General features: G+C 32.7%; 1 protein-coding gene across 11 annotated transcripts in view; it reads right to left on the reverse strand.

Moving 5' to 3' along the window:
• Positions 1-23796, reverse strand: part of LOC114331044 (probable phospholipid-transporting ATPase IA) — a 231133-nt gene that overhangs the window by 138180 nt on the left and 69157 nt on the right. For 9 of the 11 annotated variants that reach the window (XM_028280509.2, XM_028280511.2, XM_028280510.2 and 6 more), the window contains exon 2: positions 492-618. The exons of the other annotated variants lie outside the window; for them this stretch is intronic. In XM_028280509.2, coding sequence (XP_028136310.1) covers positions 492-594 — 103 coding nt within the window. In that variant the 5' untranslated portion in view covers positions 595-618. The remainder of the gene's footprint in view (positions 1-491; positions 619-23796) is intronic. 11 annotated transcript variants of the gene reach the window in all.

Genomic DNA, 23796 nt, shown 5'->3' on the forward strand with positions numbered 1-23796 from the left:
TATTCTCTTGTAATCTTCTTAAGCTTTTTGCGTCTTATTGGACATGTTCCTTAGCTAAGCTTTTTTCTTTTCCTGGCATTTGCCCTTCACCTTTGTATAACACCACAGAGTTATTCGCTTTGGTAGATACTCGCTTTTTTCTTTTCGCCCAGAGCTTCTCTAGCTGAGTCTAAGATGTCTGCTTTAATTATTATTACCCAGCTTTCCTCGTTCCATTACTTTCTATTTCACCTTTTATTGGCTAAAAAAATGTAATTCACACTTTTTATCTGCTATTTACTACATTTTTAATATAACACCGTGTACACAAGCAAAGGAAACAATCCATAGGTAAGAGAAAAGAGGATAAAGATACGTTACAACTTAAACCCAGATTAAAGCAACACGACATAAAAAACATGATAATATATGAAACATTATGCACTAAAATATTTTTTTGGTTAATTTTGTAACCTGGGTTAAATTTGCAACGAATCAAACGGAAGAGGTACCTGCGGGGGGAGGTCCACGATGGTCATCTCGGTTTCTGGTAGAGCCGTTGGTTGGACTGACGGGGGTCACCTGGCCGAGCTCGAAACTCTGCTCTCTCTGCATTCGTCCCTCGATTCACTGGACACCCTGGATTGAAGGTATGTTAGTATATCAATTATTGTTTAGTTCCTAACTTTCAGAGCCGCTTTTTTAAACAGTTTACAAATAATAATAAGTGTTTTTACTTTAAAATTTTGTGATTACTATGTTATTTTAATAATTGTACCTAAGATGAATAGAGAACGTGAACTCACAGAAATTGTCAAGAAACGTAAAACATCTTATCTTGGACACATATTTAGACATGATAGGTATAACTTCCTTCAACTTATTATAGAAGGGAAAATATAAGGAAGGTGCGGCCCGAGTGCAAAGAATGCATCAAAGAATGGACAGGATTAGACTTTCAAGGTCTAAGGCCTTTCGCACACACAGCTATAAAAAAGAAACTAAACTAGTTGGTAACTAGAATTGTCAACTGGTTATCAACTATGGCTCGCACACAACGCTACTGAAAATTAATAAAACGAGTCACTTCTTGACTGTACTTTGTACTGAGTAGCTTTGTTAGGCGGTGTTTAAGTTTATATAATGTTGTTCCGAAGCTATTTTCTTGTGGAATTTTTGTAATTAACTAGTTTTTGATGGGAAACAAGCCACAATTTGACTAAAAAAAAAAAATTTATTAACGTTTCGACGTCCAAATCGGATGCCGTTATCAAAATACAAAAAATGTTAATGAATTAAACAAAAATGTTGTTGCTTAGTAAAAAATTCTTCTAATAATTTATTTAATCTGACTCATTTATATCGGCAATTCAGACATATATTTATACATTTTAAAGTAGAAGACTTTAAAATGATATTGTTGTTATTATTTATTGTCACCGTTGCATGTAGTTGTATTTTTAAAGACAGATCACTTGTTATGATTTTTTTGTGACGGATGTTCTTGAGTTGTGGTTGATTTCATGTAATCGAATTAACTATCTTTCAGTAAAGTCGTCCCAGCAACGCAACTCATAAATATTGGCAATATCATTTTAAAGTCTTCTACTTTAAAATGTATAATATATGTCTGAATTGCCGATATAAATCAGTCAGATTAAATAAATTATTAGAAGAATTTTTTACTAAGCAACAACATTTTTGTTTAATTCATTAATATTTTTTGTATTTTGAACGGCATCCGATTTGGACGTCGAAACGTTAATAAAATCATTTTTTTAGTAAAATTGTGGCTTATTTACCATCAAAACTAGTTGATTAAGTTTATACAGGGTGTAACAAAAATACAGGTCATAAATTAAAGTACATATTCTGGAACCAAAAATAGTTTGAATGAACCTAACTTATCTTAGTACAAATATGCACATAAAAAAAGTTACAGCCCTTTGAAGTTACAAAATGAAAATCGATTTTCTCGAATATATCGAAAACTATTGGAGATTTTTTATTGAAAATAGACATGTGATATTCTTATGGTAGGAACATCTTAAAGAAAAATTATAGTGAAATTTGTGCACCCCCTAAAAATTTTATGGGGTTTTGTTCCTTTAAACCCCCCCCCCCCCCAACTTTTGTGTACGTGCTAATTAAATTAATATTATGGTACCATTAGTTAAAAAACTTTTAAAAAACTTTTTTGCCTCTTAGTATTTTTTCGATAAGGTAGTTTTTATCGAGATGCGGCTTCTTTTTTAATAAGTTTACATACAAAATTTATGGGGGATTTGTGCGTTTAAACCCCCCAAATGTTTGTGTACGTTCCAATTAAACTATTACTGTGTTACCATTAGTTAAAAACTTTTTTGCCTCTTTGTATTTTTCCGATAACGTACCTTTTATCGAGATGTGGCTTCTTTTTGAATACGGTTCAAAATATATCTAAAAATGTAAATCATAAATAAATTTTCATATTATTACGAAGTCTCCATAATCGTACTTAACCATATACAAATATGTGGTGGATTTGACAAATATTCAACTTATCTCGATAAAAACTGACTTTTGGAAAAAGTACTAAGAGGCAAAAAGTTTTTAAAACATTGTGTTTAACTAACGGTACTACAATTATAATTAAATTGGAACGTACAAAAAAGTTTGGGGGGTTTAAAGGAACAAAACCACCATAAAATTTTTAAGGGGTGTATAAATTTCACTATAATTTTTTCTTAAGATTCTACAGCCATAAGAATGCCACATGTCCATTTCCAATAAAAAATCTCTAATAGTTTCCGATATATTGGAAAAAATCGATTTTCATTTTGTAACTTCAAAGGGCTGTAACTTTTTTTTGTGCATATTTCTACTAAGGTAAGTTAGGTTCAATCGAACTATTTTTGGTTCCAGAATATGTGATTAAATTTATGACCTGTATTTTTCTTACACCCTGTATAGGCACGGATGTTTTCCACTTCTTGCACTAATTTTATATTAAACGACTCTTCCGCCAATTTCGCGTGTTAAACTTTAATAAAATATCACAAAAGGCTAGAAACCAGTCCCCAAGCGACCTGCATGTCCAGTCCGCTTTCGACTGATCACTCCCGCACTATAGACCGGCTGCTAACTAGTAGCGCTGTGTGCGGACACTCATTAAAATACATGGGCAGTGACTAGTAAGTAACTGATTGGTAACCAAAGTTACCAACTGGTTTCTTTTTAGTAGCTGTGTGTGCGGATGGCCTAATAAGAAAAGACCAAAATAGAGAAGACTTTGCAGAAGTCATCGCAAACCTTCGCTAAGAAGACGGCATCCAAAGAAGAAGAAGTACCTAAGTTATGTAATACTTACACCCTTGGACTTCCTCGTGAAGAACGAAGAAGAAAGGCTTGAAGACGAATGAAATAAGATAAATGAAACTGAAGAAAAATATGAGAGGGAAGAGGAGCAATCATAAATTCTTGAAGAAACAAGCAAAAAACTGGCCAAAAGCAAATCACTCGTAATAGATAATCTGTTAGTCGAACTGTACCAGGTGGTGAATAGTCAAACGAGCCATATTAAACTTAATGGGAAATTATAAACTGTTGAATTCCTACTTCCCAAATTATTTCATATATCAAAAGTCATAAAATACTATTTGTAGAGGACTGATATATGAATTGAAAACAAAATGTTAAAATTGTTCTGTTAAACACATTACAGAATTTTGCAAAAATATAATACATTTGCCAGAGTATTGTTGTCAAAGTTAGGCCACACATAGTACATAATGAGTTGCGTTCGGTCACAATGATATCAACATTTTTGTTGAATTGTCAATATTTTCATTTCATGATTTATTGTTTAAAAAGCAATAAATTAATGAAATGGTTCGGTTGAAGAAATATCAGCAACAATGTTGTATTCAGGCAATAGTGCGAGCACTGCCAGAATCTTTATTTAGCGTAAGATATTTTAATAGATAATTCCAGGTTATACAAAAATTCAAAGAATTTTAAAAAATTAGAAAATCTACGATTTTTTTGATTTAAATCTGTCTCCTGCCATCCCCCGATAGTACTATTTCTAGGTCTACCCGTTGTCAAGGAGGTTCTGCAGAAGACAAATTTACACCAAAACGTCCGTAGTTCTCGGTACAAAAATAAAACTATTTATACCGTAGTATGGTTAGAACGCTCTCTAAGGGGAATAAGTGAAATGAATGTCGACTCGATTCAAGTTTTCTGTTTAACCCAGATATGACAATATCAAAAGGCACAGATAGGAAAATATTCCAATATGCGGTTCAGAGAACCTGTATGAAACGAGTCTTTATCAAAGACTTGTGACTATTGTCATATCTAGGTTAAACAGAGAACTTGAATCGAGTCGACATTCATTTCGATTTTAAAAAAGTTTGGAATCTTGATTTGAAAAATACTGGAATCTTGATTTGACTTTGATATGTTTAGGGCAATGGAAGTCCTAGGAATGCAAAATCAGTTGGTAATGTTGTAGCGTTTAACCTTCCGATGACCAACCTTTTTTTGTTACACGGATGACCAAGGGGGGGGGAGGAATGGGTCAAAAATGTCGAAAATGACAATTAACAAAAAAATAAACTTTTTTTTTAATTTTTAATTTTTAATTTTTTTTGGCATGGACTTTATGTCATTCAGCCAGTCACAACATGAGTATTAGTGTCATGTGTCTGTTGTATGTTGAGTAAGTGTCTTGTTACTTTGCAAAGTCGACGTCATTAGCGTAAAACTACTTGTAATTACACATAATAGACGCTATTTTACTAAACATCAACTTCAGAATATATTTTTTATTCGTAAAATATAGGGAATTTTTTTTATTTCAAAATATGAGGATATGTAGAATGATATTAAAGTCAAATAAAAAAATAATGAGTTAAAAATTAAAAATACTTTTGAATTTTGCATGCTTAAGAATAGAGTTTTTACGAGGAAATCGAAAACGTCCAATATCTAAAACATTGGACAACTATCGCAATCTAGTAAGATAGTGTCAATGTGGAATCGCGATGCTTGTTCGCATTATGAGTTTGATCGAAAAACGTTATTTGATGTGTATTAAAATGAATGGTGAACATTTTGAACACTTATTGTAAATATTTTTTGAAAATTTGCCAGCTGAATTATGCCCATCCCTGTATATGACAAGAAGAAATGACGATTAGTAAAGCCACGAAAAAGTTAGTAAGAAAAAAAAAATGATTTTAACCTTACGTGACTAACATTGGGTCTGTGACACCGACCAGTTAGAGCTTTTACGATTATATCCAAATCGTTCGTTGTGAATCTTCGCCACTATCAGTAACTGCCAGATTTATATGCCTGTTTTTAGTGTTGAAGTTTGAGTCTTCAGTGTCAACTAATTATGCAATTATCGGCAAATCTTTTCTCAGAGATCTATGTTGGACCCATGACCTACTCGATGAAAAAAATATTTAGCTTAACGAAAGACCGTGCAAACCAGTGCTGATAATTTAGTAACCCAATTGCCAGGAGTAAAAAGTGAACCTAGGTACAAGAAAACAGCAATGGAAATATTGAGGTTGTTTTTGACAAATCAGATGTTATGTGATTTGGTTCTTTTCTTTGGTACTTTGCTAATGTTAAAGAGGTTTAATAATTTAAAAATAGGTATCATTTATGTTTAATTTTACTCCTTCAGGGAGTAAACACAATCCTACACTTAAAAGTGTGTCAATGGAAACATTTTTTTATGTCGGTTTCTGCGACCCCAGAAAACTTATGTTAGTTGCGGAAGGTTAAACAAAAAAATATTTTCTTGTTAGAATAAATAGTCAACCCCGTACAAACTAATAAACTACAGGAATCTGACGATAAAACCGCCATAAAACAAAGTTATAACATTTTTATGTGAGCCATAATGAGTGTGAAATAGCCTCGCAAATATATGACATATAAAGTTAAAAATATCGTTGCATATCAAACAAAATACTTCGAACAGTTCATAAATTCGGGTCAAGTATTTTTAATCGTATTTTGACAATAGGTTTTAGTCCAGAAAGCCACTGCGCATCCGCTAGGAAAAATATTCTAATTCGGATTTTTTGCACAATCTTACTCAAAAAGTACTCCTTTTAACAAATTTGCATGTTGCCAGGACCAAAACGTGGTCAAAAATTTTTTAAACGTTTTTTTTTTTTTTGTTTTTTTTAGGTATTTTGGATCATTTCAAACAGAAAAGGTCTTTAGTGACTTTTCTCTAAAAATGATAGTTTTTGACATATAAGCGATTAAAAATTGAAAAATTTCGAAATCGGCCATTTTTAACCCTCAAAAACTATGTGAAAAACTGAAAATTTAAATGTTGCCAAAGTAGGTAGATACTCTTTAAACATCGATTGATAAAATCCCGAAGAGTTTTTTGCAATACACTATTCAAAACTCCTTGTTTTTTAATTTCTAATCACGCGTGCGCGACACCGTTGCATGTGTATTCAGTATGGTGCAATTGAAAGGAGTAAATTCGTTATTTCGTAAACCGGCGACTTTAAGGAAAAAACCCGAAACAGGTCGATTTTTATTTTTAAGTTATGATATTGTGGCATATATGGTATACTAGTGACGTCATCCGTCTGGCCGTGATGACGTAATCGATGATTTTTTTAAATGAGAATAGGGGTCGTGTGGTAGCTCATTTGAAAGTTTCTTCAATTCTCTATTCAGTAGTGTAAACATTTATATAATTATTTATACAGGGTATCCAAAAAATTTTTATTAAATTAAATTATTAACAAAAAAAGAAATAGAAGGACACCCTGTATAAATAATTATATCAATGTTTATATTACTGAATAGAAAATTGAAGACCCTTTCAAATGAGCTAGCACACGACCTCTATTCTTATTTAAAAAAATCATCGATTACGTCATCACGCCCAGATGGATGACGGCATTAGTATACCATATATGCCACAATATCATAACTTAAAAATAAAAATCGACCTGATTCGGGATTTTTCCTTAAAGTCGCCGGTTTACGAAATAACGAATTTATTCCTTTCATTTGCACCATACTTTCGATGGAAAATAGTGTCGCGCATGCTTGATTAGCAATTAAAAAACAAAGGAGTTTTGAATATTGTATTGCAAAAAACTCTTCGGGATTTCATCAATCGATGTTTAAAGAGTATCTACCTACTTTGGCAACATTTAAATTTTCAGTTTTTCACATAGTTTTTGAAGGTTAAAAATGGCCGATTTCGCAATTTTTCAATTTTTAATCGCTTATATGTCAAAAACTATCATTTTTAGAGAAAAGTCACTAAAGACCTTTTCTGTTTGGAATGATCCAAAAAACCTAAAAAAACTTTTTTCCATGCAAAAAAAATAATTTTAGGAAAAAACAAAAAAAAAACGTTTAAAAAATTTTTGACCACCTTTTGGTCCTGGCAACATGCAAATTTGTTAAAAGGAGTCCTTTTTGAGTAAGATTGTGCAAAAAATCCGAATTAGAATATTTTTCCTAGCGGATGCGCAGTGGCTTTCTGGACTATTTAATCAAATTTGCTCGCTAACAATTCCCACTTTTCGCGCGGTAGCAAATATGAACAGGTAAAATAGTACAGTCAATGAGAGTATTTGCCTCGGAATTCCGTCCTAATGCATCAATGTACTTAATATTTTCCCAGTATACACAACCAAACTTATATGGAATCATCTGATATTTCTTATTATTTCGTGCGGATTTAAAGAAACGAACTCACGAATTTAATAACAAATACATAACAATTAAATAAAACAATAAAGTATTTAAAAAACAAATTGAAACTAGTTCTTTTAAAGTCGATAGCATAAAAAATTTCAATGTAAAATAAGTAATGTTTAAATTGTTTTTATTTATTTTTTTTTTGTTTTTTTTTTGGTAGTGAGTGTTATTACCTCTAGTCCTATGCAAGCTTTAGTTTGCGTGGGCACGCTCCTAATCAAATTATCAACATTTTGTTGTGGTAGGTTGCTCCATTCTTCAAGAGCAGCTTGTACTAGCCGTGCGGTGTTTTGTGGATTATCCCGGCGAGCTCTAATTTTTCTTTTAAGCATAACCCACAAATACTCTATAGTATAGGGTTAAGCTCGAGTGAACAAGCAGGCCACTCCAAACAAGAAATACCTTCTGCTTCAATGATGTCTCTAGTCACTCTAATGGATGTGGAGGTCCATTGTCATGCATGAAAATTAAATTTTCTTCTGTTGCACGTCTCCAGAGCCTAACTATAGGTTATAAAAATATCTGTGAGCAGTTAAAGTTGATTGGATGAAAATTAAAGAAGTTTTTTTAAAATTCACTTTCCTCTCCAGAACATTACACTTCCCGTTTTATATTTGTAAACAGATCTGACAGTTTTCGTTCTTGCTTGTCTTCCTCGACCTCAAGTAGGTACACAATTTCGTGGGTCATCTGTTTTACACAAATCCTGACTTTTTCTAAAAATAGCACATTTTGTCAATTCCCAATGTTCCAGTTTTGGTCGTGAAGACACCAATTTAGGCGATCAATCTTGTGCTGCCTGGATAACTCGGGAACCGACAACTGTCTCCTGCTGTATACTTCTTGGCATTAACTCTTCTTCTTATCGTTTCAACTGAAACAGTTACACCTGTAGCTTCCAAAAGCTGCCTTTGGAGCTGCAGGTAAGAAATTGTTGGGTTGGAAAATTAAACGAGCATGGCGAGCCGTTATTACTTTTTGGCTACTTTCCTTTGCTTTATTTTTGAGCTTTCCTAGTTCCTGTTACCTAGCATAGGTTTTGGACAGAACGCCCTGTGTTACGCCTAGCTCTGCAGCTATCTCCCTCTGAGAACATTACTTGCTCCACAAGACCAATAATCTTTTCCCGTTGTAAGTTCTATAACCCCACGTGAGGCCTATTTTCGTTTTTGGACGCAAATAGTACAGCCACTTATTTGTGATTAATTAGCGCATGGTTTCTTATGATTTCCATTACAGCTAGGGAAAAATATTTTTTTTAAAAAACGTCTTTTTTTAAAACTTGACAACTTTGGGGCGTCACCAACTTTGGGAGCGTTCAAGTATTACGTAACGCAGTTTGGGGGGAGGGGGGTTTTGTAAAACGTTACGGCGCGTTACATGTGGGGGAGGGGGTTCGAACAGCGCGTTACGTACCATTCTTTTTTAATTTAAATAAAAATTGATTATCGTTATCCATAACATAATTTCTTTTATGTTTTACATAGACCCCTGAATTGTATTTTGATTTGTCTACTGATTTTTCAGTAGACCCACTGATTTGAACAACGATCTACTGAAAACTGTATAAAACCTACTGATTTGAACTCCAATCTACTTATCTACTGAAAACTGTATAAAATCAACCGAAAACTCTGAAAAAAATTCATTGCTCAAATCTAAACCATTTCTCATTCATATTATACAACCCAAAGCCCAACATTCAACAGCGCATAATCTTCTTTCGTTTCACTTCACCTAAATTATATTTGATGGTAAAGTTAGCGACATAGGATTTTCAGGGTAAAATCATGTAAAAATGATGTCAAGTGCCTAACCTAAGATAACAAGAGATTCTTTCGTTGAGAATTGTTTTGTTTTCAAAAGACCATGTGTCATATTATGTTTCCAATATCCGGAACTGTTCCCTCGGAGTTATTTATGGGTTTATCTGATGAATAGATAGGTAGGTACTTTATATTTTGGTAAAAATGAAATGGGTAATTTAAGTCCATAACATGCAGTATCGTTTTCAGCAGTAGGTAGGTATTCATTAATGTTTTAAATACGCAGATTTTCAAATTATTTAAAAATGTCTTTAAATAAAAAGCATTAAATACAAAACCCACTATATTGATACTTAGTTTAGAAAAGAGATAGATATTTTAAAAAGTAATACCCTTATTTAAAGTGTGATTCCTGAATTATTAATTTCAAAGTTTTATGTGATTAACATCTTGACGAAAATTATACATAATTTCAAAATTTCACCTTGCATTATTCATAATAGACTCTACATACACATTTTTGAGATGAGGTTGTTAAGCAGCTTCTAGAAACAAAAATATACAGGGTGTTTAATTAAAATTAAAGATAATGGACTACGCTAGGCTTGCATGAATCACCCTGTACATTTAAATTTATGTTTAAAAAGCACACATTTTTATATATGAAAATCTACAAGTCCCAGCGTTTTTTAATAGTTATTTGTGATATACGTGTTAAAAGTACACGTTTAAGGCACGCATGTGAAAGTTTGCAGAATGAGCGATAGCGAGTTCTGCAATTCACATGAGTGCCTTAAAAATGTACTTTTTAACACTTATATCATACAATATTTTTTCTACAAACGTAATTACAGGACAATATCTACAAAAACTTTTATTTGAACTTGACTGACATTACATTTTTATATTTTTTTGACATTACATCAAAATTGAATATACGGTCAATACGAACGGCAGTGCCTTAAAAAATTTTTAAAGCACTAGTGCCTTAAAGTAGCATTTTTAACGCTCGTATGGAGTGCTAAAAATTGCATTTTTAACACGGTTGTAGAAAAAATTATTTAAAACAAGGACAGAAATAATTTTATTCCATAAGTGCCTTCTTATATATTATATACAAAGTGTTTCAGAAAAAGGTAACACGATCTCTACGATAGGTGAAAAATTAAAAAATAATTGGGGTTTGCTTACTAAATAATTTATGTAACGGCATGCGTTTTCACGATACAGGGCGTTGAAGAACAAAAAGTTTTACACATTTTTTTCACTATTTTTCCGAAACTACTGGTAACATTGTATATTATTCGTTATACAACAATTTTTACTAAGCAAAATAAAATGTTGAAATAATAAATATGTTATTTAATTTTAAGCTTTTATTAAAATAGATAAAATAGAAGAATGCATGAGAAGAACAATAAAGAATGAAACCAAAAATGTATGTAAGGATGGGGCCAAGTAGGGAAAATGTAAATGTAAATGTAAAATTAATAATAAAAGATTATTATTGTAAGTTTTGAACATATTTCATGTCATGGGACATGAAATTTCGAGTGACAGGGATAACCAGACACATGAACTGAATAGAAGAATCGTTCTTGGGTGGGCAGCATTTGGAAAACTGAGAGAAACTTTTAAAAGTGAGTTGCCCACATGCCTAAAGAGAAAGGTATTTGATCAGTGCGTCCTCCCAGTCTTGACGTACGGATCAGAAACACTTACCTTAACTAAAGCCTCGGCTACCAAACTAAGAGTAACGCAGAGAAGAATGGAGCGCTCAATGTTAGGAATAACTCTGCAAGACAAAATCAAAAACGAAGAAATCAGGAGAAGAACAAAGGTGACTGACGTCATCGAAAGGCTAGCGAGGTTGAAGTGGAGATGGGCAGGACACATTGCCAGGATGACAGATGGGCGATGGACAAAAAGGTTATTGGAATGGAGGTCAAGCGAAGACAAGAAAAACGTCGGTCGACCGCCTACAAGATGGACTGACCACTTAAGAAACCTAAATAAAAACTGGATGAGAGCGGCGCAGGATAGACATGGTTGGAAACGAGGGGAGGAGGCCTATGTTCAGCAGTGGACATTTAAGGCTAAATGATGATTGTAAGTTTTTATTATTACCTCAAATGCCATTAAAATAATAACAAAGTTCTTTTACCGAGTTTCCGGTACTTTTCGCAGCCTCGTTTTCCAGTTAGGTTCAAATGGCCACTTGGGTGTTACGTAACGTTTAGGTAGGGGGAGGGGGTTCAGAAAAACGTTACGGTGCGTTACATGGGGGGAAGGGGGGTCAAAAATCCTCAAAAATTGCGTTACGTAATACTTGAACGCTCCCTTTGGGGTGGGTGATAGACATATGCTGTCGGGAAATAAATAGGAAATATAGCCCTCTTCATTTTACTATTAAGTAAATTTTTCGCAAAAACCACAAATTACCCCCTTTAACCTTCGTAAGGCGGTGCGGGTGCAGCTGCACCCCAGACCTAGTTTTTCTCACCTATCTTTTTTAATAATTTTTTTTATTTTTGTCCATTTTTTTATTCGCATTAAATTCAATTCTAAACGCACTCCACCCATAACAGCATTTAAAACTCTTTGAGTTTAAGTGTTTTTTTTTTTGGAAAAATGACTGTAGGGTGCATATGATGAAAATTTCATATCCTGAATTGGGCGTTTCTGATGTTACACCTGGAGCTAATGAACAAGGTCGGTGTTACTTATGTCACAGAAAAAGACAGAAAGTCCCGACATAACTGTATTGTGTGTAAAAATTTTGTGTTTCTCACTCTGTGAAAAATTTCATGTGTTTGTGATGTAATGATAATAATTTTTTTTAAGAAGAAATGAGTACTTTGTTTGTAAAATTATGTTTCATAGTTTAATAAGCAAGTCCTATTTATCTTTCAAATCAATTTCCCCGACGTGCACATATGAAAAACAATGGATGTACGGATGGGGTGCAAATGCACCCCACACCGTCGTTTACGTAAGAATCTAAGCACCGCCTTACGAGGGTTAAAGGAGTCAAAAGGGGGTTCCGGGGCAAAATTTTGAAGAAAAAGTTAGTCTCATAATAAGCACTCCTTGATATACCAGAAAAAAAAACAAAACGGGACTTGTGTCCATTTTGCGAGGTTCAACCTCTGTTTCCTACCCTAAACTATACAAAAATTTAAGGTTTTTTGCCAAAATTTTTGATTTTTTTGCATTACTGTAGCATAGAAACGGTCAGAGATATCACTACTTTAAGTTTTATTTCTTGCGCCCTTTAATCCTTTACCTTTTAAAAACTAAAAATTTTGAATTGATGTGATCAATGTGGTTTTATTAGTCTATTAAATTTCCTTTAAAATGGTTCAAATTGATGCGGTATCTTGAAAATGAACGGAGTTATTATAATAACACCAAATAGTCCATTCTTTCACGGTTTTTGCTCTAAATTTTAAAGAACCGCTTGGATTGACATGAAATTTGGCATACGCATAGCTTAGATGTCAAAGAAAAAAATGATATTGTGCCGATGTGTGCTTTTGCCCTGGAGGTGACTTTCACCCCCTCTTGGGGGTGAAAAAATATATGTCCAAAATAAGTCCGGAAATGGGTAAACTGACTAATTTTAAGTAACTTTTGTTCTATAGAGCTTTTTCGCCAAGTCAACACTTTTCGAGTTATTTGCGAGTGAATATGTTCATTTTTCAACAAAATAACCACATTTTTAGACGGTTTTTCGCAAATAACTCAAAAAGTAAGTATTTTGTCGAAAAAAACGTTCTTAGCAAAAATATATCTTATAAAAAAGTAAAAAAAATGGTGTACGCGTTAGGTCTCTGGATCTCGTAGAACCAGAGTTATAGCCAATGAAACATAGATTCATATTCACCAAATTTCAAATAGAATATTTCGACGTGAAATATCCAAAAAATTAAGCACTTTTTGGGGAAAACCCATTATAACTTTTTTAAAGTGTTTAAAAAAAGCTTTATTTCTGTTTTTACAAAAAGTTTCTAGCATTAAATTTAAGCAAGTTACGCTCAAAATAAAGTTGGTCCCTTTTATTTTTGCAAAAAAAAAAATCGGGAAGACCACCCCCTAATTAGCAACTTAAATGAAATTAATCGTTACCGCTCCACAAATTATTTTACTTATGTTGTGTTTATATGATCTGTAAGTTTCATTGATTCAAAGTGCTTATTTTTGAAAAAATTTGGTTTCAAAATAAAATTTTTAAAAATTTAAATTTTGAAAAATATGCTTTTTTTCAAAATAACTTAAAAATTGTTAGAGATACCAAAAATGTCGAAAAATAAAAAAAGTCAGATTTGCTTTTTTAAATATCATGTATTGTTTTGTTTTTCTGTTAGACAAAAATTGATTAAGATTTGGTGTTTCTAAATTTGCATACATTCGTGATCAGTGACTCGTTCAACCCCTTTTAACTACAGCCCTTTCAATAATAAGGACTTTGAACCGATGAAACTTACAGATCATATAAACAATATATACACGAGTCAAGAAACTTGTGAAGTCGTAACGATTAAGTTCATTTAAGATACTAATTAGGGGGTGATTTTCTCGATCTTTTTACCAAAACCAAAAGTGACTATTCTTGTTCTCATGATCATTTTTCAGTGCGTCATTAATTATGACGTCATATACTGTATTGGGTGTGTCGAGACTTATTTCATGTAATTATTGACGAATCTTGACAGATGCCAGAATCGTACTTAGCCATAGGTGAAAAGTTTGTGGAATTAAACTAATTAGTAATTTAGAAGATTTGATTTTTACACAATATATGTTAGGTATTTTTTATAAAGGGGAATAAAATTAAAAAGTAAACAATATTGTTAATTAAATTTATAAATATGGAAACATTAAAAAATGACACAAAACTATCCATAAACTATGTTTTTATCTTCTTCTCTAGGTGCTGTCTCCGCTTCAAAAGTTGGCAATCATCAGAGAGATCTTTATTTCTGAAACCGCGGCTCTAAATAATTCATTGTTATTACATCCAAACCAGTTCCTAAGGTTCTTCAGCCATGAGTTACGTCTCCTTACTATGGATCTTTTTCTTGCATAACGATCTGAAGTATTAGATATACATCTCTCATCACATGTCCCATATATCTCAGTTTTCTTCTTATTTGTTAGTTTTTCTCGTTCCTTATGCGTAAGTCTCATTACCTCCACGTTGGCTATTCTATCTACTCATGAGATATTTATCACTCTTCGGTACATCTTGAATGTCTCTAGCCTCCTCACGCCAATGACTAACTTTTAACGAACTAAATTCTAAACCAAAACACAAAATAATGCACAAAAACGTTGTGAAACACAAGGGAATTCGAAATTTCAAAATGACAGGTACACAAAATAATGACCTGAATAATAACCGTCACTTGACTCTTTGACACTTCTAAAAAATGGCCAAAATGGACGAAGTTCTCGTCAAATGTTCGTAATACGTGTATTTGATTGGCTAGAAAAAACGCGCATTCTAAATATCAACGAATCAAAGGTAGGTTAGGAATAGACATCTTATGTATATGTATAACCATTATAATGCTGCATTATTTTTGTGTTTAATCACGGAGCTACCGCTTTTTCCGTCCCATCTAACTTAATGCATTAGAGAGAAATCGAAAAACTGTGACGCACTGAAAAATGATCATGAGAACAAGAATAACTTTATTTTGAGCGTAACTTGTTTAATGTTGATGCTAGAAATTTTTTTTATAAAACAAAAATGAAGCTTTTTTTAAACACTTTAAATAAGTTGTAATGAGTTTTCCCCGAAATGTGCTTCATTTTTGGTTATTTCACAATAAAGTATTCCGTTTGGAATTTGACGAATATGAACCTATTTTTCATTAGCTATTACTCTGCTTCTACTAGGTGCAGAGACGTGATATATACACCATTTTTTTTTTAAATTTACAAGCTATATTTTTGCTAAGAATGTTTTTTCGACAAAATACTTACTATTTGAGTTATTTGCGAAAAACCGTCTAAAAGCGTAGTTATTTTGTTGAAAAAAGAACATATTCACTGCCAAATAACTCGAAAAGTATTGACTTAGTGAAAAAACTCTATAGAACAAAAGTTACTTCAAATTAGCCAGTTTATCCATTTCCTGACTTTCTTTGGACGAATATTTTTTCACCCCCAAGAGAGGGTGAAAACTACCCCCAGGGCAAAAGCACATATCGGCACAATATCACTTTTTTTCTTTGACTTGTTAGCTATGTGTATGCCAAATTTCATGTCAATCCAAGCGATTCTTTAAAATTTGGAGATTTTGCAATATTTTACCGTTAAAGAACGGACTAAAACAGGAACGAATGATAGTGGCTACATGATGTAGATTCGAATAAGTTATAGTCTGTTTTTAAACCAAGAGGAGTAATTCAAATTTCCTGCGCCGTAAAGCTTATTTGTAATTGGTCCAACCCCAGGCAAGTATACTCCACTGTTATCAAATTTTGACACTAATGACATTTATAAAATTTTGACACATTGGCATTTTATAGGTTAATTAAATTATATTAGCAATTTTTTGTATTTTCTGCGTTATTCCTTTAATTTTTAGATTTTTAGTCTGTTTTTATATAAAAAACAGTTGTTGTTAGAAGTCTTTAGCGACGTATTAGTATAATATAATATTTATGGATTACCGTCAAAGACCGAAAAAAGATGTATTTGGAGATATTTCTAGTGAATTTCTTGGGTGTGAATCTGTCTTTTTAGTTTACTCCTCTTGGTTTAAAAACAAAGCTTAGTTATGATGTTGTGACTGGCTGTATGGCATTTACCAATGCGAATTAAATAATTAAAAAAAAGTTAGTGACATGACTATTTTTCTTTAAAGCTCTAAAAAATGTTTACATATTTTGTATAAATTTTTTTCTCTGGTTACACCTCCGAAGTTTCTAAAATTTGCAAGCCATAACGGATGCCGAGATTAAAGAAGACGAGGAATTTGTTGGAACTTTACCGCGCTGAGCAGATGGGACGTGAATTAAAAATTGTAAAATTCCCTCATCTTCTATAGTCTTAGCATCCGTTATGGCTTGCAAATATTAGAAGCCGCGGAGGTGTAACCAGGGAAGGTTCCCATGGTTTTCAATCTGGTGGGATGTAGAGTAATATTTTTAATATTATTTTATGTGCTATTAGATTGAAAACTTAGTCTTTTGCTAGCACTTGCCGCTAGGGCATCCCTGTCATTTCGTTCGTTGCCATCCGTAACTGCACGCGGAAATTGTCCTGGTTGGGTCAGAGAGAGCAGCATATGTGCCTCCTGATGAGAGACTAACATAATATAATCGATGATCCTCTTATACCGTAAGGTGTCGAGGTGTCTTCTTTACTCGTTATTCTCTGCGAACTTACGCCACTTTTTTCGGTCCCTAGCTAATTCTTTGGCTTCCTGCCACGATTTTCCTCTATTCTGCAATATTTCCATCACACTTGTATTCCACGTTTTCCTTGGTCGGCCTCTCCTGTTTTTCCCTATCGGCCTCGCTTCCCATGTCATTTTAACCTGTCTGCCGTCGTTCATTCTAAATAAGTGCCCAGTCCATTTTAATCTCTTTTCATGGATTTTTTCCTGTAATGATTTTACTTTTAATTCTCTTCTAATATCTTCGCTACGTCTTTTATCGGTTCTCCTAGCTCCCACGACTTTTCTTAAATACCTCATTTCGGCGGCTTGCAATCTCTTTTTTTGTTTGTCGTTCAATACCCAATTCTCTGCTCCATATGTATGTAGTGATAGGTAAGTAAATTGTTTTAAATATTATCATTTTGCTTTTCCTAGATATTTCTTTTTTATTTAAGAAGTTGTTATACAGCGAATGATATGTTCTTGTGGCTGCTTTTATCCTATTTCCAATTTCGTCTTCTTGTGTTCCCTTCTTATTTAAAATTATTCCAAGGTATTTAAATGTATCTACCTGTTCTATTTTTTTGCCTTGGATTTCAATATTTAGCTTAACATCTTTCTTGGATATTGCCATTACTTTTGTTTTTTCCATATTAATTATTATATTGTAATTTTTTAATTCTGCCTCCCAGATTCTTATGTTCTCCTCCAGAGCTCTTTCAGTTCTTGCCACAATGACAATATCATCTGCAAATACACAAGCTTCGATTTTTATTTGTTGTAGGTTTCTGTATCCTAGGGTAAAGTTTTTTGTTTTTGGTCAGCACTTTTTAATTACTTCGTCTATTACACAGATAAACAGTAGGGGGCTCAATATCCCTCCTTGTCTGACTCCGTCGTAATTCGTAAATTTGCTGGCAATAAGATTGCCTGTTCTTACCTGATTTATGGTATTGCAACACAAACTCTGGATTGTTGTTATCAGTTCCATATCCACTTCCTTATTTGTTAAGCTTTGCCATATTCCCCCTCTGCTCACCATGTCAAAAGCTTTTTCATATCTAGGAATCCCAAATATACTGTTTCATCCTTTAGTATGGATTTTTCGATGATCTGCTGTAGAGTGAAGATATGGTCCTGGACGCTATGTGCGGGCCTAAGCCCACTTTGAATATCTGCTAATCTAGGCTCGACTAAATTCCGTAGCTTCCGCTCTAGGATAATTTCGTAGACTTTTAATATTGAGATGAGAGAAAAATAAGTTTCGAAACCGGTAGAGGTGCTGACTGCACTCTCTGATTGAACTGGAACATAATGCGGCTGTAGTTTCGTGTTGCAAAGAAAATGAAAAATGGTTATTCATTTTTGATATCCTATTTTTGTTCTCATTGCCTGGAGTATTTTTAATTGTATTTTGACAATAGGTTTAATCAACTTTGTTCGCTAACAATTCTTACTTTTCGCGAGTATAGCAAATACTAAATAAAAAAAGGTAAAAGGTGAGCTTGATAAACAAATTGAGTAGGCGTATACAAAAACGTACGTACTTACGTCATTAGATAATCATTTTTTTATGAGCTTGTACAAGGATAGGGGAGTTATTGAATGATTCTATGTAGTTATTATTTCAAACGAAAACGTTAGGACGAAATTGATATCTCTACTTACGGGACAAATCGTTAAAATTGCTTTATAAGAAAACTCCGTTTGAAACTTATTGATATTAGACCAGGGAAATAATGATTTTCCCAAGTCACTCCTTGATAGAGGTAGATAATATCTACCTCTATCAATAATATCTACCTCTATCAAGGAGTGACCAGTTAGATATATTATATCTAACAACTGATTTTGATAAAGTTGGTAATAACAATGCATAATAAGCAAAATATGCAAAAGATTAAAGGTCATTATTTACTTATAAACAATATCAGTATGGTGCAAATGAAAGAAAAAAATTCGTTATTCCCTAAGCCCGCGACTTTAACCCCTTTACATGCACGCTCGAGTTAACTCGAGCGCGCTAAACTGGCCACTGTGCACACTCGAGATAATTCGAGCGGCGTTGTTCTTTATGTGTCTATAATTCCTCACACTCGAATGCAATCGAGAATTGAAAATAACAATGTCAAAGCAAAAACAAACGTTTTTTGACTTACACTTACCACTTCTTATTTATTTAAGTATGTATTCAGTATTCACAAATTTGGGTATTCATATTCTGATTCTAAAATATGTAAAATAAAATATAGTATAATAATAATAGGTTTAATAGGAAATTGTTGAATGCTCGAATATATGAATTTTACAAAGGCAAAGGCAGATATCGAGCACTGAATTTATTTAATCTTGCCCAAGTATACTTTCGCTATCTAGAGCATCTTCAGGGGCATTTCGTCAATAAAGAGAAGGTATTATCCTCAAATGTTATTTAATATGAAAGAGTTTGGTGGCAACTTAAATTAACATATAACTACACACTTAATAACAAAGGACAAAATAGATAAATTTGAGTGCCTGGTAAGGTTCTATATTTTTGCAAGATGGAAGCAGAATTCAGGTTCTACATACTGTATAAACAATTCTGCTTCCATCTTGCAAAAATGTAGAACCTTACCAGGCACTCAAATTTATCTGTCTTGTCCTTTGTTAAGTGTGTAGTTATATGTTAATTTAAGTTGCCACCAAACTCTTTCATATTAAATGACATTTGAGGACAATACCTTCTCTTTATTGACGAAATGCCCCTGAAGATGTTCTAGATAGCGAAAGTATACTTGGGCCAGATTAAATAAATTCAGTGCTCGATATCTGCCTTTGCCTTTGTAAAATTCATAAAAAAAATAATAGGTTTGTTCCAACACAACGAAAAACCGGCATATAACGATCACGCTCCTGCGCAATAAACAAAAAAATGATCGTTGATCGCATCGTCCTTCCGAATGTTTTAACAAAAATTGTGATCGCCCAGTAACAGTTTCATGACGATAATTTTAGTAATCGGATAAATGCAAGTACTCGTTGGGCTGACTTGAGCACTAGAATCACTTTTTACATTAAAAAAATTGAATTTTTGGCCGGTCTCTAAAAAAAACTGTGCATTAAGGTGTTAAGAAAAAATCTTGGAACAGGTCGTATTTTATTTTTAAATTATGATTTTTTGACATATATGTCACACTAGTGACGTCATCCATCTGGGCGTGATGACGTAATCGATGATATTTTAAATGAGAATAGGGGCCGTGTGCTAGCAAATCTGAAAGGTTATTGAAATCTCTATTCAGTAATAAAAACATTAACAAAATTATTTATACAGGTTGTCAAGAAAAATTGAAATAAATTGACACAAAAAGAAGAATGTATCTAATTAATTTAATTCAAAATACATTTAACTGCTGTCAGATAACAGAAAATATTGTTTATTTGACAAATAAGCATTGCTTTTCCCTTAAATTCAATGTTCAAACTGCCACCCACCTGCTTCTTGGTAGTTTGAACATTTAATTACCATTGAACTGCCAAGAGGCAGGTGGGTGGCAGCTTGAACATTGAATTTAAGCGATAAGCAATGTTTATTCGTCAAATGAACATTTTTTTCTGCTTTCTGATAGCAGTAGAATGTATTTTGGATAGAATATATACGCTCTGAGCTTCGCTGGTGTCGCTCCTAGCGGACTAGTAATTCAACTTTCACCGGTAATTTTTAAATTTCTTATTTAATTGTTATCGCTTAATATTTACCATGCAAAAAAGTAATTAAATTGTAATCGATTTTTTTAAGATTTTGCTAATCATTTTGACGTTCTATTGATAAAATATGAATTTCTTACTTCGGATACTTTCACAGTTATCGTGTAGATGGCGCCAAGATTAATAGATTAATTTATAATTACATATTATGGAACATTAAAAAAACTTAAATTTAGTATTTAAAACATAAGTATATTTAAGGTAAAAATATATACCACAGCTTTGACCAACTAATATTTTTTATAATTAATGTTTTTAATTTTAATTTTAAATTAATCACTTTGACATTTATGTCAAATTTCCAGTAAAGGTTTACAGACTTGCCACTACTGGCGCTCGTGAATTTGTAAATATCCCCTCTACGTACGAGCTCACAGCGTATAGGATATTTTTGGATAGCAGTAGAATGTATTAAATTTAAAAAAAAAGGTTTGGACACCCTGGATAAATAATTATGTTAATGTTTATATTACTGAATAAAGAATTGAATAGCCTTTCAAATGAGCTAGCACACGACCCCCTATTCTCATTTAAAAAAGATTTACGAAATAACGAATTTATTCCTTTCATTTGCACCATACTGTATAAACAATGTAAGATCGCTAGTTGATTTTTAACTTGGGTCAACCAACCTAAGTAGAAAGAGTGATTACAACTACATTGGCACTATAATAAACGAAGAATTTAATTCAGAGAAATAAGGAAAAAAATATCCTGTTGGTGACACAACCCCCTTCAGCCCGAAACTAAATTTTTTGCGTAGTATGGACATCTATAATAGTAACCTATATGTTTCCTGCAGCCAATTTTGATGATATACATAGTTATAAACAAATGAAGATCAAAAAACGGTAAATTTTCGCTTGTTTCGTCTATTACCAAAAAGTTGAGCTGATGCTTAAATCTTAACCTAAATTTTAATGCAATTGGTCAAATAGTTTAAAAGTTATTTAATTTGTTTATCCCAAATTATTTTTTTTGCAACACTCTAAGTCAGAAAATGATGAAGTTACAGTAATACTTTGAATAGTTTATGAAAGAAGAAGATTTACACTATTAATTTAATTTAAAAAAAAATGACAAAAAATAATTCTAAATATTGCAAAATTATTTTGCAAGAACATGTAAATTAAAAAAGGGGGGCTAACTTCGTCCCTAATTGTCATAGGACAATTGTTTTTCTTTCTAAATGTGTATAAAAATTCAGTCTTTCTAAATATAAAAATTAAGAAAAAATTGTTTTTCTACTGGTAACGGTTAAAAAGTTATTCTAATTGTTTATAAGTAAACAAAAAATCGACATGCTTTTGCAAAATAATTTTACATTGTTTAAAATTACTTTTTGTCATTTTTTTTAATTAGGTTAATAGTATAAATGTTCTTCTTTCATAAACTGTCCGAAGTATTACTGTAACCTCATAATTTTCTGACTTATAGTGTTGCAAAAAAAATGAATTTGGGATAAACAAATTAAATAACTTTTAAACTATTTGACCAATGGCTTTAAAATTTAAAATATAATTTAACCACAAGAAGTCTCAGCATTCCGTGTAATAAGAAGGTTCTAACTTAATTTTTACATGAGTTATGAACGTTTATAAAATCTCAAAATTTATGACTTATTTTGCAATTTTCTAAGCAACAAATAAGGATAGACATATATGAGTTTATTATTCTCAAATTTGTTTAGAATGCCTCACTTTTTAGTAATAGACGAAAAAAGCGAAAATTTACCGTTTTTTGATCTTCATTTGTTTCTAACTATGTATATCATCAAAATCGGCTGCAGGAAACATATAGGTTATTAATATAGATGTCCATACTACTCAAAAAATTTGGTTTCGGCCTGGAGGGGGAAGTGTCACGAGAAAAATCTTATTTCTCTGGACTAATTGACTAACAATCAGGAGATATGAGAGCCCATCGAAAAAAACTAGATCCACCTTCAACCCCGGGTGACGGCTTTCTTCAAGAGCCACAACCTCTCTCTTGGTACAAGAGTAAGAATGTCTTCTCTATCATTTTTTATGTTGTCGAATCATAAACCTTGAACGAAGATATGTGCAGAAGATTGGAAGAATTTGAGATGTGGCTATCGGAGAATACTTAACCCTTAAACTCCTAGCCTTACATATATGTAACGCAGAAACCGCTAAAATCTTAAGCCTTAAATTCGGGAAGTGATTCTAATTTTAACTAGATGATGATGTAAGACTGTCAAGGGACACTACTTGTTTACTAGTTTTCAGCAGTTGGTTCGACCTGTTTATTTAGTTGAGTGTTTTATGTGACGGTGTTTATTATTTATGGTAAAAATGGATCTCAAGTTTGAGTAAGTATAGTTTTACTATTGTTTTGTTATTATTAAAGTGTTTTCAATTGAGAATAAATTAATGTCTTTTCTTATCGATAATATAAATTTTTAGAAATTGTATCCTGGTTTTGTAAAAAAGCCTTTAATTTTTGGTGTTACATATATGTAACGCTAGGAACATATGGGAGCAAAATCGGAACTTTTGGAATTGTAACGTATTCTTTGTTCCAGAAAAGCGTTTTCTATTCAAGAAGCGCTGGAGACGATTGATGCCGTTGACACTTTAGACGTTGGTGCTATATAATAGGTACTGAAACCCCAGAATTGAATGTGCTTACAGACGAGGAGTTTGGTGATGAGGAATATAATGATTTTAACAGGCTGTCCGAGAGAATTCTAAGAGCACCTGTTGAACTTGTTTTACGAAATAGTGAAAGAGATTTCGAAATATATGATGATATTGACGAGGCTAAGCCTTCCAGATCATCAGCAAAAGCTAAAAAACTAGTGGAAGGAAAGTTGAAGTTGATCTTATGGACCAGAATGTAGCTAGATACCAAGTAGGAATTTAGTCTAAAAAATGATGGTGGTGTCTATTGACATTGATGCTGGACATATCTATGGACATAATGGTCTATTTACATTAATGCTGGACATAACTGGACATAATAGATCCTATGATCCTATACCACAACTAGAATTTCGAAGGTATCTAGTAACATCGTATCTTACGAAATATGGTACCAAACCAAAAGATGCAGGCAGGCCATCTTCGTCCAAAGTAGTCGTAGATATAAAATATGATAAGATTGATCATCTCCTGACCTATATTCCTGATAAGAAAAGGA

Source organism: Diabrotica virgifera, chromosome 8, assembly GCF_917563875.1.
Source record: "Diabrotica virgifera virgifera chromosome 8, PGI_DIABVI_V3a".
NCBI lineage: Eukaryota > Metazoa > Arthropoda > Insecta > Coleoptera > Chrysomelidae > Diabrotica > Diabrotica virgifera.